General features: G+C 43.9%; 1 protein-coding gene across 1 annotated transcript in view; it reads left to right on the top strand.

Annotated features, from left to right (window-relative positions):
* Nucleotides 1-5,885: 5,885 nt before the first annotated feature.
* The window catches only part of ror1 (receptor tyrosine kinase-like orphan receptor 1), a 119,911-nt gene continuing 109,984 nt past the window's right edge, over nucleotides 5,886-15,812 (top strand). Inside the window, 1 exon segment of the mRNA XM_029428818.1 lies at nucleotides 5,886-6,047. Coding sequence (XP_029284678.1) covers nucleotides 5,942-6,047 — 106 coding nt within the window. The 5' untranslated portion in view covers nucleotides 5,886-5,941.

The following is a 15,812-nucleotide window of genomic DNA, read 5'->3' on the forward strand; positions in this document are numbered from 1 at the left end:
CTACTTTAGGCTAAATGAAGTCGATAGACATCAAGGAGGAAAAATAGGCCAATGTCAGAAATAATCTTGCTACTTGATCGGCCCAGTGGTGAGGTCTTCCCTCCCCCCCCTCCGAAAACCCATTCCACTACCTCCGAGGCTCCTTATTACAGATATATAACCACCTAAACACAGCTTAGGTTAAGTTCATTTGGCTGCTTCAACAGCTGACATGTGATGTACATATCATCGCACGTTTCTCCAAACTGCAATCAGTCATTGCCAATTTCTTTGGTTTTGACAGTTATTTAGAGTAACTTTGTTTGAATTTGATCTGCGCGTGATATCACTGCAGGACAAAAGCCCTTTGTGGTGTTCATTGAAATGTTATGTGAAATCATTGGTATGTCACGTCTGCACATGCAATCTCACACACACTTATAGTGTGCCTATTTCTTTGTGCGGGCCTAAAGAAGCTTAGCTACACTAGCTGCTAGCAACAGGCACTCGACCCACTTAAAGTCCTTGAAGTTGCAGACTGCAGTTTTCGGAAGTTAGAGCTAAGAGTGTACATATTTCAACGTCCATATTCACTCACAATTCAATTAAATCAAGAAGAATTATATTCATTTAAATTCCACTTTTACAAAATTCCAACCTGTTGCATGAAATAATTGTTATGTCCAACACATTGAAGTGAGATTGAACCCTCACTCATACAGTCTCTATTTACATGTTGAATTGCTCGAATTGACCGCAGTCCTGGTTTTGATCAGAGCTTTGGCAGCTATTGCAAACTGCTGCTTTGTATCCCTCAACTCTCGTAATCGCCATATTCTTACTTTCCTCAACCACCAAGTAACGGCGGTCCAGGGACGCTGCAAAGATGTGATGACATACAGTGTACAGTAATACAGGAATTATTTACGATACACAGAAGCCTATTGAAAGGAATGTAAGGTTTTACTTCCCCCGACACACACTCGGACACACCCTTATCCTATCTCATGATTTGCAGGAAGCTTGGGCAGTATTATCTCTAGACTCTGGTTAGCACCATATCTCCAGGGATGACTCTGTGTAAAGCAGGGAGAGGAGAAGAAGGGAGGGAAGGTTTTGATTAGGAGTCCTAAACAGGCAGACCATGTCCTGGACCCCTGGGCCTGACAAGGGATTTCAGAGGTGAAGCCCTGATGCTTGTGAGCAGCCCACTACACCCTCTCTCTGATCTTCAATCGAAAATAATCCAGTCTAAAAGCATTATTCATACATGCTATTCCTGTTCTCTGTAACAGTTAAATCGAAACATACTCCAGAGAGGATGATATTTCCCTCTAATGAGCAGGGGTAGGTCACAGTATGGGAGAACCGGAGATGCTAAATTGCTACCATTCTTTTCCTGCCCCGGTATTAATCCGTCAAAGCGCTCTGTGTGTGCAGACACACATGCAGAGACAAAGTATGTGTCAAAATCCAGAAGTGAGTGGGGCAAAATGAAACAAGGTGTGGAGTTATAGTGGAGAAGGTGAGGTGGGTTAATAATACTGTAAGTCTCTGGAATTAATAGTTGCATAAAGGTGTGTGTATGTGGTGTGTAGTTGGAGTTAACATGTCTGAAGAAGGCACAAGAAACCTCTTCTCTTTCATTTCCTTCATTCGTCTGTCTGTCTTTGTACTGCATGGATGGAAATCAAATGAAGTTAACTGAGTAAAAACATTTGGATATGGTTTTATTATGGCGGGTAATTCATGTAGTTATTATAAAAAGGTCGATCTACTGGCTAAAGTTGCCACCATCATTGGATCATTATTAGATAATCCAGAGAGATACTTTCAGCTCCATTAACAGCTGTTCATTTATTCACATCACTTTGGTTTAGTCAAATGAGAATGTTGTTTTCATAAGCAGCACAGTAGTACAACCCAACTAAATTACACTCTTTCAATGCTGTTCAACAAACCTGATACTAAAGTGGCAAAATCAGTACAGTGATCATTTTCTGACCTTTTAAAAAAGTGCAGTTTTATGACAGTGAATTATGTAGTTTTTATACATGTTGATTATATACAATTATTGCAAGCTAAGCCTGTGGAATATGCTCAGAAATATCGTGAGCGTAATGAAATGACTAAGGCCATGCTGAATTCACTATTCACATTCCCTGAATTCATTATTGGTATATTTGAGTGATTTTTTTTTTTTATTGGAGAATATTTTCCTCCTCGTAAATACTAGACCTTGTAAATCATGTGTGCCAGAGACGGCCCGAACAAAGTGGCTGCTTAGCCCCTCAGCCTTCAGGGGACTGAGAAGCTTTCTTTGGGTTACTTAATACATTTTTACTATTTAAAAATACACTACCTCCACGCACAGTCTTGGCTCTGGAACCGTACTCCTGGATAGGGGTTGGACTCTATTCTTCTCCGGAGTTGCCCAAGGTGTGAGGCGTCGGGCCGGGGTGGGGATACTCACTAGCCCCCGGCTGAGCGCCGCTATGTTGGAGTTTATCCCGGTGGACGAGAGGGTCGCCTCCCTACGCCTTCGGGTTATGGGGGGGAAAACTCTGACTGTTGTTTGTGCCTATGCCCCAAACCGCAGTTCTGAGTATTCGGCCTTCTTGGAGACCCTGAATGGAGCCCTGCAGGGGGCTCCAGTAGGGGACTCCGTAGTCTTGCTGGGAGACTTCAACGCACACGTGGGAAACGATGGAGACACCTGGAGAGGCGTGATTGGGAGGAAGGGCCTCCCTGATCTAAACCCGAACGGTCGTTTGTTGTTGGACTTCTGTGCTAGCCATGGAATGGCCATAACAAACACCATGTTCGAACATAAGGATGCTCATAAGTGCACGTGGTACCAGAGCACCCTAGGCCAAAGGTCAATGATCGATTTCGTAATCGTATCATCTGACCTGAGGCCGCATGTTTTGGACACTCGGGTGAAGAGAGGGGCGGAGCTGTCGACTGATCACCATCTGGTGGTGAGTTGGATCAAGGGGTGGGGGAAGACTCTGGACAGACCTGGTAAACCCAAATGGGTAGTGCGGGTGAACTGGGAACGTCTGGAGGAAGCCCCTGTCCTGGGGATCTTTAACTCACACCTCCGGCGGAGCTTTTCAGCCATCCCTGTGGAGGTTGGGGGCATTGAACCTGAGTGGGCGATGTTCAAAACCTCTATTGCTGAAGCTGCGGTGATGAGCTGTGGTCTCAAGATCTTAGGTGCCTCAAGGGGCGGTAACCCTCGAACACCGTGGTGGACCCCGGTGGTCAGGGAAGCCGTCCGACTGAAGAAGGAGTCCTTCCGGGTTATGTTATCCGGGAGGACTCCGGAAACAGTTGCAGGGTATCGAAGGACTAGAAGGGCGGCAGCTTCTGCCGTGTCAGAGGCAAAGCAGCGGGTGTGGGAGAAGTTCGGAGAAGCTATGGAGAAGGACTTTCGGTCGGCACCAAGGTGCTTCTGGAAAACCATCCGGCACCTCAGGAGGGGGAAGCGAGGAACCATCCAAGCTGTGTACAGCAAGGGTGGGACCCTGCTGACTTCAACTGAGAAGGTTATCGGCCGGTGGAAGGAGCACTTTGAGGAACTCCTGAATCCGACTAACACGCCCTCTATGGTTGAGGCAGAGCTGGAAGCTGATGGGGGATCATCGTCAATTTCCTACAACTCCACAGTGGCAAAGCCGCAGGGGTTGATGAGATCCGTCCAGAAATGCTGAAGGCTTTGGGTGTTGAGGGGCTGTCTTGGTTGACACGCCTCGTCAACATTGCGTGGAAGTCTGGGACAGTGCCTAGGGGTTGGCAGACCGGGGTGGTGGTTCCCCTATTTAAAAAGGGGGACCAGAGAGTGTGTGCCAACTACAGGGGTATCACACTTCTCAGCCTCCCTGGTAAAGTCTACTCCAAGGTACTGGAAAGGAGGGTAGTCGAACCTCTGATTGAAGAGGAACAATGCGGATTCCGTCCTGGTCGTGGAACAACGGACCAACTCTTCACTCTCGCAAGGATCCTGGAAGGGGCCTGGGAGTACGCCCATCCGGTCTACATGTGTTTTGTGGATCTGGAGAAGGCGTATGACCGGGTCCCCCGGGTGATACTGTGGGAGGTGCTGCGGGAGTATGGGGTGAGGGGGTCACTTTTGAGGGCCATCCAATCCCTGTACACCCAAAGCGAGAGTTGTGTCCGGATACTCGGCAGTAAGTCGGACTCGTTTCCCGTGAATGTTGGCCTCCGCCAGGGCTGCGCTTTATCACCAATCCTGTTCGTGATTTTCAAGGATAGGATATCGAGGCGTAGTCGTGGAGGAGAGGGGTTGCAGTTCAGTGACCTGAGGATCTCATCGCTGCTCTTTGCAGATGATGTGGTCCTTATGGCATCATCGGTCTGTGACCTTCAACAGTCACTGGATCGGTTCGCAGCCGAGTGTGAAGCGGTTGGGATGAGGATCAGCACCTCCAAATCTGAGGCCATGGCTCTCAGCAGGAAACCGGTGGATTGCCTACTCCGGGTAGGGAATGAGCCATTACCCCAAGTGAAGGAGTTCAAGTACCTCGGGGTCTTGTTCGCGAGTGAGGGGACAATGGAGCGAGAGATTGGCCGGAGAATCAGAGCAGCGGGGGCGGTATTACAGTCACTTTACCGCACCGTTGTGACGAAAAGAGAGCTGTGCCAGAAGGCAAAGCTCTCAATCTACCGGTCGATCTTCGTTCCTACCCTCACCTATGGTCATGAAGGCTGGGTCATGACCGAAAGAACGAGATCACGGGTACAAGCGGCCGAAATGGGTTTTCTCAGACGGGTGGCTGGCGTCTCCCTTAGAGATAGGGTGAGAAGCTCAGCCATCCGTGAGAGACTCGGAGTAGAGCCGCTGCTCCTTTACGTTGAAAGGAGCCAGTTGAGGTGGTTCGGGCATCTAGTAAGGATGCCACCTGGGCGCCTCCCTAGGGAGGTGTTCCAGGCACGTCCAGCTGGGAGGAGACCCCGGTGAAGACCCAGGACTCGGTGGAGAGATTATATCTCCTCACTGGCCTGGGAACGCCTCAGGATCCCCCAGTCGGAGCTGGAGGATGTGGCCCGGAGAAGGGAAGATTGGGGTTCCTTACTGGAGCTGCTGCCCCCGCGACCCGATTCCGGATAAGCAGTAGACGATGGATGGATGATCTCTTATTTTGTCATAAAGTCAAGAGCATATCCCCAAATCCCATCCCTGCTGCATAACATCATCTTAAATTCTAAAGAATGTTTGTTTATGTTTTCAGGTTTTATTACTTTATAACAATCTCACCATAATGTAATTTATTATCATGTTCTAAAGCTTTCAATTGTATCACATGACTTTCCTCTGCAAATGGAGTTTGCCCAGTTGGAATTGTAGAATTCAAAATTTGCATTTTTCTCAGGACTTCTTCTACATGTTGGCTCTGGAGATGACATTGAAATTTCAATCTTGACCTTGGAAACAGTAAAGTAGTTGAAAAAGTCCATTCATTAGTATCTATTCTGGATCTTTAAAACATGTCTTGTGGCCCCAAAAAGACACTTTCATGTCAGCCAAATGCATTCAAACGTCTCTGCCTGCCCCCTTGCAGTTCCTGTAGTGGACACAGGGTGGCGACACATGGCTAATCAGAGCCATGTGTCTCCAATGGGCACAACCTCTCCCGTGAAGTTAGTAGGAAGGATTGCGCTCAGTTTAAGAGAGAGACAGAGAGGGGGAAAGTGTGCTGGGCTCCAGCGAGGAGGAAAGATACACACATCAGGAGAGACGGACACTCATTTCTTCCAGACTTTTACTTGTTTTTTTTTTTACCGAGAGGTGCGCTTTCAAAGAGCGGCTGAAAACAGTGCACAGGTTATCAAGGCACGTATTCTGAGTCGTACATTTTTTTTTGGAGGGTGTCTGAATTAAATTGTGAGTGAAGTGGATGTGAAAAACGAACGAAGGTTTTAACACAGAGCCGGAGGAATGTATCCAACTCGGGCAGCGGCGAGCCAGCGTCTCTGGAGATGTCCAGCCTGCGCTCTGTGGATCGCTCTGCTCTTCCAAAGTGTCCTGGACCTGAGCGCGTCTGGTGAGTCTCCACACTTTCCCCCTTCTGCTCGGTAATCATTCCCGTCTTTCCCCCTGCTTCTCTGCTGTCTTTGCTTACTCTGCGATTCATCCCAACACGCGTGAATTCAACGATGTAATATGTCAACCGTGACGAAAACAATTATGTGGGTGGCTGATAGCACGTGGCTTTATAGTGACTTTAACACACTTTAAAGTCATTGTATTTATATAGAGTAACCTGGTATATTTTCAAGACAACTCTGTTTGTTTTCCCTCCTGAAATCATCCCATTAATGTCCTCACACTGTTGTATAAAGCAGAGCTGTTTGCCATCATTCAGCCTCCCCTCTCATGTAAATGATCTTTGGTTTTTAGATTATCGTCCTATTGTCATGCTGAAGCCTCTGCACGGGGAAAGACTTGACTCCATTGGCAGACAATAGGGGGGCTCTTAACAAGTCAGCTGGATAGCTATTGTGGCCCCAGCAACCCCCTCAGTGATTTAGGTCAATTTAAAGATAAGAGATGCATAACATTTTATTTAAAGGTAAACAGCTATTAAGCATTTAGATTTGACTGATGGCAAGATTCTAGTGTCAGATGAGGATGCATGGACAACTTTTGTAAACATAGGCCAGCCTGTGGAAACAACGCTGCAGTTTGTCTTAATTGCATTTTACAAAACACCAAAATAAATAATCATTTTATTTGTCCGTCCACTATGGTTAGAAGTAAAGCATTCTATTTAGTTTTGTTTTTTTTGACCATTCAACAATCGAAATAACTTTATGTCCACTCCCTTTCCTTGGCTGAGCGTGTGGTATTAACATCTTACAGAAAGTATGGCCTGATGGTATATGTAACTGGCTTTTGGTTGACTAATGTAAGTATGATTGAATTCAGTTTGAATTCACTTTGAATTGTTTATGAAGCCGCTCGTGGAGCGTTTAAATTTTTTCTGTCCTCTGGGTTTTGAGTGTATAGTGTATAAAACAATCCTCCCCACCCTGATGGGGAGTGATGAATTATCTCCAGAAATTGTTTTGGGGTTTGTTTAGATTATCTCTGTCCTCCTTATATGCTTGTGGCTGTTATTTGAAATGTAGGTGTACAGACTATGCTGCCTTTCTCTTGCCATCCCATCTCTATTTCTTTGTGCTTCTCTTTCTTGCTCTGAGGCAGGGAGGAATGTTAATCCACATTACTTAACTGGATGATTTAGCTATAACTTCTTCAAATGGAGATTCATGATCGAATATGGAGTGGAGGAAAGCCAAGTCCCTACTTTATATCTGAAAATAGACAACTGGAAATGACTCCCACAGTTTAGAGGCAAAATCCCCCCTAAAAACTACATTTCATATGCTGATACTGCTTTTCATGAAGCAAAACTGATGCGCTTTTGCACTCCCACCCACTGCTGGAAACCAGAAAACGACTGAAAAGCTTCAACCGCTGTCTCTGAGATGATCTACAGCTGCTCTGTATAAGGATTTTGACTTTTTTCTTTACATAATCATAGCTTCACTGAAGCCTTAACAGTTATGGACAAGAACATGACTCCCATTATGATTCTTTATTCTTCCATTGTGTCCACAAACTTGACCTGCTATTTACTGCAATTGAAGCAGCTCCAGGATATATTGGTGATAACACTGGGAGTCTTGTCTCTCCTCAGGCTTACTGTAATGGGAATAGTCAGAGGAATAATCGTGTGGTTCAACTGATGTGATGAGAAGAGTGCGGTACCATGTGAGCGTCGGCCAATGGATCATATAATATGGCCGTATTGTAGAAGCAGACTTAGCAAGTGTGACACGGAGGAAACTGAAAGGCGCGGCTGTCTTGTCTTTATTTGCTGCCGTTGGGTTTATTGGTCAGTCTGCGAGCGTCCAGTCAAAAGGTCAGAGGTCACTGGTCTGTCTGACCGGGGCTTCCCCTGGGCACAGCAAGGGAATTTGTTTACATGGCAGACTTGACAAAGGCTGTTTAAACTAACAATATGCAGGATTTATATATATTTATATATATATATATATATAATATATATATATATATATATATTATATATATATATATATATATATATATATATATATATATATCTTGCCATAAACAGTTTAGGCATCACTGTCAGCCTTCTAGGTGCTAATCTTTAAGGATGGAAGCATGTAGAACAGATCATGAGATTTCATTCTTATAGGCATTGCTTCACTTGGGAATCACAACTGTCCTCCTCTAAAGGCCTTTTCCCTGCATCTGCGCGCACACAAATTGACACAGCCTAGTATTTTTCCCCCCCGGCTCAAATCAATCTGTGCCAACTGGATGTATTCTGAATCACTTAACCTGAAATTGAACCCAGATTTTGTGGCATGGAAATCAAATTTCTGCTAAAAGTGGAGAACAATCCGAATCACAAAGTGCAAATGACTCCACCTTTTTTATTTAAACACAAGACAGGATGAAGCATCTTTTTTTTTTTTTTAATAGTCACTGTCATTATATCTCCCAGCCCCTGCCCTTTAGCCCCAAAGTAATAATCTGTGACATGTTCATAAAAATAAATTGACGGCAATGTTTTCCAACTATATAAACTGTGTAAATGTTTCTGAACATTCACCTCTAAACATAAAAGGTCCTGTGCAGAGCAGCGACTATATGAAATGTGTTTAGAGTTGCATTTAGCCTTTTAATAACACTCAGGGAGGCTATAAATCATGTTGGGTGGAACTGCCTCGCTGCAGTTTTCAACAGGACACACTGTTGACATTAAAGGCACTTCACCCCTGGAAAATATCCTCGATCTTACAGACTGAGTGTGTAAGAGCTTGTCCTGCTCTCCCTGCTACTGAGATGTCTATCTGTACTGTTATATTTCTTCTGGCATTTCTTTTAGACTCATATTAAGGGAGTAGTTTGCAAGGAGGTGAAAGAGATGTCAAAGTTTATGGTAGCACTTTCTTTTATGCATCCAAATGAGTGCAAATCAGCCTCTCCCTCGAGTGATTTTTTTAAAGAGTTTGCTCAGTGCTTTTTCTCACTGCAATATTGTCTCCTTTTATTCAGTTTATCAATATTTTATCCAGATGCTCTGGGAAATGTCGGGCTCCATCTTGGTCTGAGTGGTCCTCTATCTCGTTCAGATAGACGACTCCGCTGTGTTTTAAAAACTCCCACTCTGCACAGTGCACACTACACTAACTCAGGCATCAAGTGGTGTGCATCCCTAAAAGCTTTTGGCAGACACTGAAGAATGTGGCAGGAACTGTATGTGTGAAACAGATGTATGGTCTTTTTCTGGGAGGAGGGGGGAGGGGGGGGGGGGGGTGGATATGTTTTCGACTCCATTTTGAGCGTGTGAAATGGGAAGAAAGTCAAAGACATTAATGTAATCAGGACACAGCCATAAATCATACGCTCCGACTCTGTTTAATGTCACTGATTTAAAACATCGGTGTGTAAACCACGTCGTGCACCGGCAATTACCTACTTCCCACTCGTTATTTAGCACATGTGTTTGCCAAGGCTCGGTGTGCCTCAGTGTTGCCATAGGGAAAACTGTTTGGAGAATCTTGTGTGCTAATTGCTTAACTGATGTACGGCCGGCAGGCGCTTTGCTTTTAAATGACATTAAAAAAAGCATCATGATATTAAATAACGATCGGTTCCCTGTAGACTTTCTCATTACTCTCTTATTGTGGTTGTCGTTTTCAAAGCAGGACTACCTCATCGATTTTACTACACAATTCACAAGATACGAAGTTTCCTTATGATGCGTGATGCCAGAAAATGGCACGGTTGTTTTCCACTGAGTTGCCGGCTGGAATGTCCTGATAATATGTCGTCAATGCTCGGTTGACAGAGGAATTTTTGGAAGGAGAAGCTGATTTTTTTTGTAGATCTGCGCTCTGCCAAGTCAGGCAAAAGCCTTTCTGTGAATGGTAAGAAGTGTACATTTCCTGCATTCGCATAATATTGGCAGAAAAATGCTCTCATTACCACAAATCCGACTCTGTGGAGCGTGCTTGTTTCCTAGCGAGTCAGAGTCCCTCTGAGAGGCAGCATTTAATCAAAGGCTAAACTCTGTTCACTCAGATCCTCGTTGGAGGCGTTTTGATAAAGTTTCTGCCACTACACACCGTAGCCAAGCGTGAAAACCCTTTTCCTGCAATTTACTGTCTGCACAGGAGGTCAGTCTGTTAGAGAGAGCAAACCCTCTGCAGGGTTCAGGGAAATGCAGCGCCGGATTAACAAAAGGAACAGAAAACATTGGTTCAGATTTTAGCGCTGCAGTTGAGAAGCCAGTGTGTAGATGACAGTGTGGCACTTCAATGATTCTAACAGAGGTAGAGTCTGGACTGGGCGGGGATATAAGCTGCAGCGAGGTAGGCGTTTATTTTTGTCAAAAGTGTATGGTACATTAATAGACTAAAATTATATTCGCCCCTGTTCTGTATGTCAGACTACAAATTAAATAGCCTTCTATACCTTCTATTCAATACTTATGTTGATGTCCCTCGACTGCTGTCTGGAAGACAAATTACGGCCGCCACATGAAAAATGTCCTCCGCTGTACTTTACACACACACACACACACACACACACACACACACACACACACACACACACACACACACACACACACACACACACACACACACACACACACACACACAAAGAGTCCTTTGCTAGAGTTGTAAGGCAAGCTGTAGGTGCGAGAGCGTGCTGATGACAAAGTGACACTTTAATGAGTCTAATGGAATAAGCCACACGTACTGCATATCAATTTCCCATATGGATTTAGCACAGTTTAACATTGAGGACTGTGGGGAATAGCACCGGCTTAAAGAGCTCTAAATTTCATTTAGACCACTCTTCATTGCAGTTTTATCAAATTACTACTTTGCTAGCGTCGTCCCAGCTAGCTTTTCCCGGGATTAATATGTGGACATCATGCTATGTTTCATTTAATAGGAGTTAGGATGAAACATGGCTTTTTAAATTCCACTATATGTGTCAGAGTAAATCTTTTTAAGCCCTGTTTGCATTGCATTAAGGACTTCAGAAACCCCCACTGCAAGCAGACGGGCAGATCTCCGTCCACCCACAATTAGGTCTTTGTACAACACCACGCTCCTTCCAAGGTATTAAATACCCCAACTTTATGGGCTTCTCTGCCAAAAATATTACTATTTATTTTCCCCAAAAAATATGTGTATGTTATCAGTCAATGCAGGAATATTTCCACTTTATCAGCTTCACTTCCCAAAGATGTGTTCTTGTAAGTACTTGCCCTAAGTTTCGTAGTCTGGTGAAGTAAATCATCGCACCCAGTGAACAAAATCATTGGCTCAACTCTGTGAGTTAAGTTAATTTGAAGTGAATGATATAGTGACCCTGTACACACTCTCTAAATAACTTTAATGTCAATGAAATGTCAGAAACTGTAATCAAGTCCATGCTGTTTGTGGATACAAATGATCTGTGTTCTTTACAAACGTTGTTTATATAATTGTCCCTGAAAGTATGTTGTTCACACAGACTTACTTTCTCTCTGCTAGAGGATCAGAGTCAACCCCTCCGTCACCCCACCCGCATCAGCGTGACATCAAAACTCCTTGGCACTCCTCTTATCTGACTGGCATGAGAGAAAAGCTGGCACTCTCTCCCCTATTTCCCTCTTATTCTCTTTTTTTTTGCTCTCTTTCTGACTTTCTTGGCTGTATTTTGTCTTTCACACACACTGTCCCCTTCCCTCTCTGTCTGTAAAGTGAAATCCTCCCGTTGAGTGGCTCCTCCACTTGGCCCTTCTTGCCTGGCTGACTGACATGCTGCTCTTGGCTGCGCTGTGTGTGTTTACTCAACAATAACTGAGAGCGGGGTGGCTCCACACCAGCTCCTGCTCTCTTTAGAGACACAATCATAAGGACTTATACTTGGGTAAATGGTTTGTCAGTATTTAACGTCTTCTGATTTTGAGAAAAAAACATTTGTGATGCCAGCTGGTGCAGAAACACATTCATTACAGTTATGTGCTGATCATGAGACGGATGTTTAGTCATAATTTGGCTTTCTCAATATCGGTCTTGATATGTCTTTGTGGCTCCACGTCTGCTCTATCGCCCACGTGGTGATGTGGTTACACTGCGAAACCATTGGACCATCAGCTCCACTGAGACGTGTGTATAAACGTATCACTCTGCAGTTATTAATACAACAGATCATCACATTTCTTCACAGTTGTGTGCTTCCAAAATGATTCTTGGCAGCTTCATCATTCAAATCTTTCTTTTTCTTTGTTTCCTTCTTTTTTTCATGCCTCTAACCTATACACAGAAATAATGTAAATAGCACATTTTTCCTGTAGTACTGTGTAATGTGGAAAATGCTTAGAATACAAACTTCAGTCTGCTTGTGGAGTTATTAAAGCAGAGTTTGGACTGCAGGAAATTGAATTTTACGGGGAATCTAATGATTTGTGTTCAGTTTGAATTAACTGAACCCCTTTGTGTGTGTGTGTGTGTGTGTGTGTGTGTGTGTGTGTGTGTGTGTGTGTGTGTGTACTATATATATATATATATATATTTATAGTGTTTGATTTGGTTCTCAGGGCTCAGGACTGATTTGTGGTTTGCCCTCTCATTTAGTCATTCAGAAAGTTTTTCTGTTTGTGTAACATGCAGAGAGAAAGTGTGTGTGGCTGTTTTTGCTCTTTTTATTGCTTTGTAATTACAATCAGTAGCAATAGAAACTATAATCCTGTTGTAGCCTGATGTTGAGGAATTCTGTCTTTTGAAGATTAGTTCCTGTAAAATGGGGTTTTAGCTCAAAGCTGCCGGTTTAACGACTCTTTTTTTTTTAGCCACCAAATAGATTTGGGGATCTGCTAAAGTAATAACAACAAGGTTGTGAATGTCTAAGCCTTTTCCCTTTCATTCAACATTGAGATGTTTCATTCTACACACCAACCTCTGATGATGTAAAGTCTCATGTAGATTATCACCTCGTCAAAAATATATTTTACAATGTACTTTATATAGATGATGTCTTATCAAAAAGGCCGTTTAATTCTTAAGTGATCCAGCTCTTGAATGTCTGTCCTCAGCGCTCAGACCTCCATCTGTGTGAACGTTTCCAGACAATCGGAGTAGAACTGTAAGCAGGGAAGTCTCTCAGTGTTGCAACAGATCTTGAATTTATTTGTTGCCTTCACAGGATGAAGTTCTCCCACTTTTCTCTTTGTCCTTTTCCCACAAGAGGAGTTGCTGTGGGTACTGACTAAATGTTGTGCAACATGTTTTCTCTGCTCCATTGAATATGTTTGGCAGGCTTGTGTTATTTATGTGTTTCAACTATGAGGTGTTGTTTTACTATTCTATGGCATTTATGGTAAGGAACAGCCAATGGTGCTTCTGCCCTCGCCGTTCTCTTCTGTCTGCTTCTTTCTCCCGCTACATCACTTAAACGTTTTTTTCTTCCCATTTAATTTCTCCATGTTTTTTCAAATAGCCTCTAAGCAATAAAAAGACCCAAAGTATCAATATGTTCAACTGAAATCATTGCTCATTATTTTTGTGTTACTTTAATGAAAAGAAGCGACCGCAGTTTTATTAAATTAGTGTACGACTTCATCTGCAATTAACTTGAAATTGAACAGTGTTTCCTGCGCTGCTACACTGCAGCCATTGATCAAATGACTACATTATGCTTGCTAAGTCGTCTAGGTCGTCGGAGCAGAAGCGTAAATGTAGATCTACGACAACACCTTTTACTCTGTGATCGGCTACACAGGAAGTCACAGTGAACAAAAGCAGGGGGGAAGTTGTCTTTTTTTAAAAGCACCAATTTTGAGTGTGATAAGCGTGTGGACATAAGGCTGAAAATGGAAGGAACGTTACGCAATTTTGGACTTAGTTGTGTTAGTGTTGACTTTGTCTTAAACAGTGTTTTAAAATTGATCTGCATGAGCGTGTGGACATGGCCTTAGCGTGTTTGTTTAACCAAAGGCTTTGTTCTCTAAGCAAGCTCCCTATTAAGCAGCAGCTCGTGTTTACCCACTTCATTCGCGCACAAAAGACTTAAGAGGGGCTGCTTTGAAATGGTTTCTCAGTCCTGTTGTCCAGTGAATCTCAAACTTTCACATTGAAGAGACGGGTACCGCTTTTAATCCTGGCAGCACTTGTCAGTGTAGGAGCAACGCTGCTATAATTTACCAGCATGATTGCTGTATACAATCAATAGTTGGATGTCCAGCAGGGCTGTAAACCGTGACTATAATGTACAGGGACAAAAAAACTGTAAGAGCAACCAGAAAGCATAAATAAAACAGTGACTTAGCATCAAAAGACCATAAGCAATTTGACTTAAATGGAAATTCCCTTTTCTATCCATTCTAATCCTGTGTTGACCACACTGACCGAGGAATCCCGAGTTAAAGGTCTCACTGGCTGTAATTCTGAAGTACCGTGAGTTAAATGTCCATCTAGCAAACCACTGCTGGCCAGCCATCTGCCTAATTCAGCACCAACCCGGGAATTCATTGCCCCTGTGTGACATTATACGCGGTCACGGATTGTCTCGTTAATCAGTCTTTGTGATAGGCCACAAGGAAAAGCTTTAGTGATCAGGCCAGTGTCTTGGGGAAAGTTGGTATAACTGGCTTCTTCCATTTGTGTTTCTCAAAAATTCTAGCTTAAGATAAAAAAAAAAATCCCTTTTTTTAGTTTCAGAAACTAAAGCTGTCAGTGAAAGTCCAGACACCCAATGTTTTGGCAAACCCTCAAAGCTTTTTTCACTGTCTTGGGGGAAAAAAAGGCTGTTGCCATACCCACACAGTCACTGGTAGCCTCTTAAATCCGTTTTGGCTTGATGGCCTCACCATACGGCAGCTTCTTTCAAAGGCAAAGTAGTGTAGTCTAACTATCCAGATTGTGGGTCTGTTTTAAACGGAAACAAACGAGTGAAAAGAATAGCAGGATGGAAGGACACAGTCATACGTTTTGCGCTACTATCTGTCCAGATGCGCGAACCAGAGGCTTGTAGAGTCAACGAGGGAGTCCCGTGTTTGATGCTGAGCGGCTGTGGGTTTTTTGTGGTGCAATGTGCAGGAATGGTAATGGAAGGGTATGGAATAGTCATAGGGCAGGAATCTGTCTTTTGTGTGACTGTGACACAATTGATGCTATCTTTTTCATCACCGTCTCCCTCTTGTTCACTCAGAGACTTTAGCTCATGTATAGTAGGGGATATAACCCGGGGCGGGCGGAAAGGAATCTACTGGGACGCTCCCGCCCAGGAATTCATAGTTATCCTGTGGGATGCCAAATGCCGCGCTTGCCCTCCGCAGAATCTCTCCCTCTCTGAGGCAAACCACCCCCCCCCCCCAAAAAAAAACAAAACAATGAGGAGTGTTGAGGGGAAAATTGAGTTTACCCGTTAAAGCAGCCCCTCTGTTTTTCACATTTCCACTTTGTTATTTAATTTCCCAGTAGATGTTTATCAAAGCTGACACTCACTTGGATCCAAGTCAAGGTTAAGTTTATTTACTAGTGCGGATGTGTCCTGCATGGCAACAGTCCCCCTCACACCTCACTCTTGTTTTACCGTCTCTCTATATATCTGTCTCTGTCTCTCCCCGGCTCTCTCCCCACTTCCCCTCAGAGAGCATTGATTTCAGCAGGGCAGGAAATGAAACTGCATTGCCCTGCGACTCCCAGCAGGGGAGGGGGACTCGGGGGAGGTAAAGAGGAAGAGGTTCATCCAGTAAAAGTACTAGTTCTTT

The sequence above is a fragment of the Cottoperca gobio genome, chromosome 4 (assembly GCF_900634415.1).
Source record: "Cottoperca gobio chromosome 4, fCotGob3.1, whole genome shotgun sequence".
Classification (NCBI taxonomy): domain Eukaryota; kingdom Metazoa; phylum Chordata; class Actinopteri; order Perciformes; family Bovichtidae; genus Cottoperca; species Cottoperca gobio.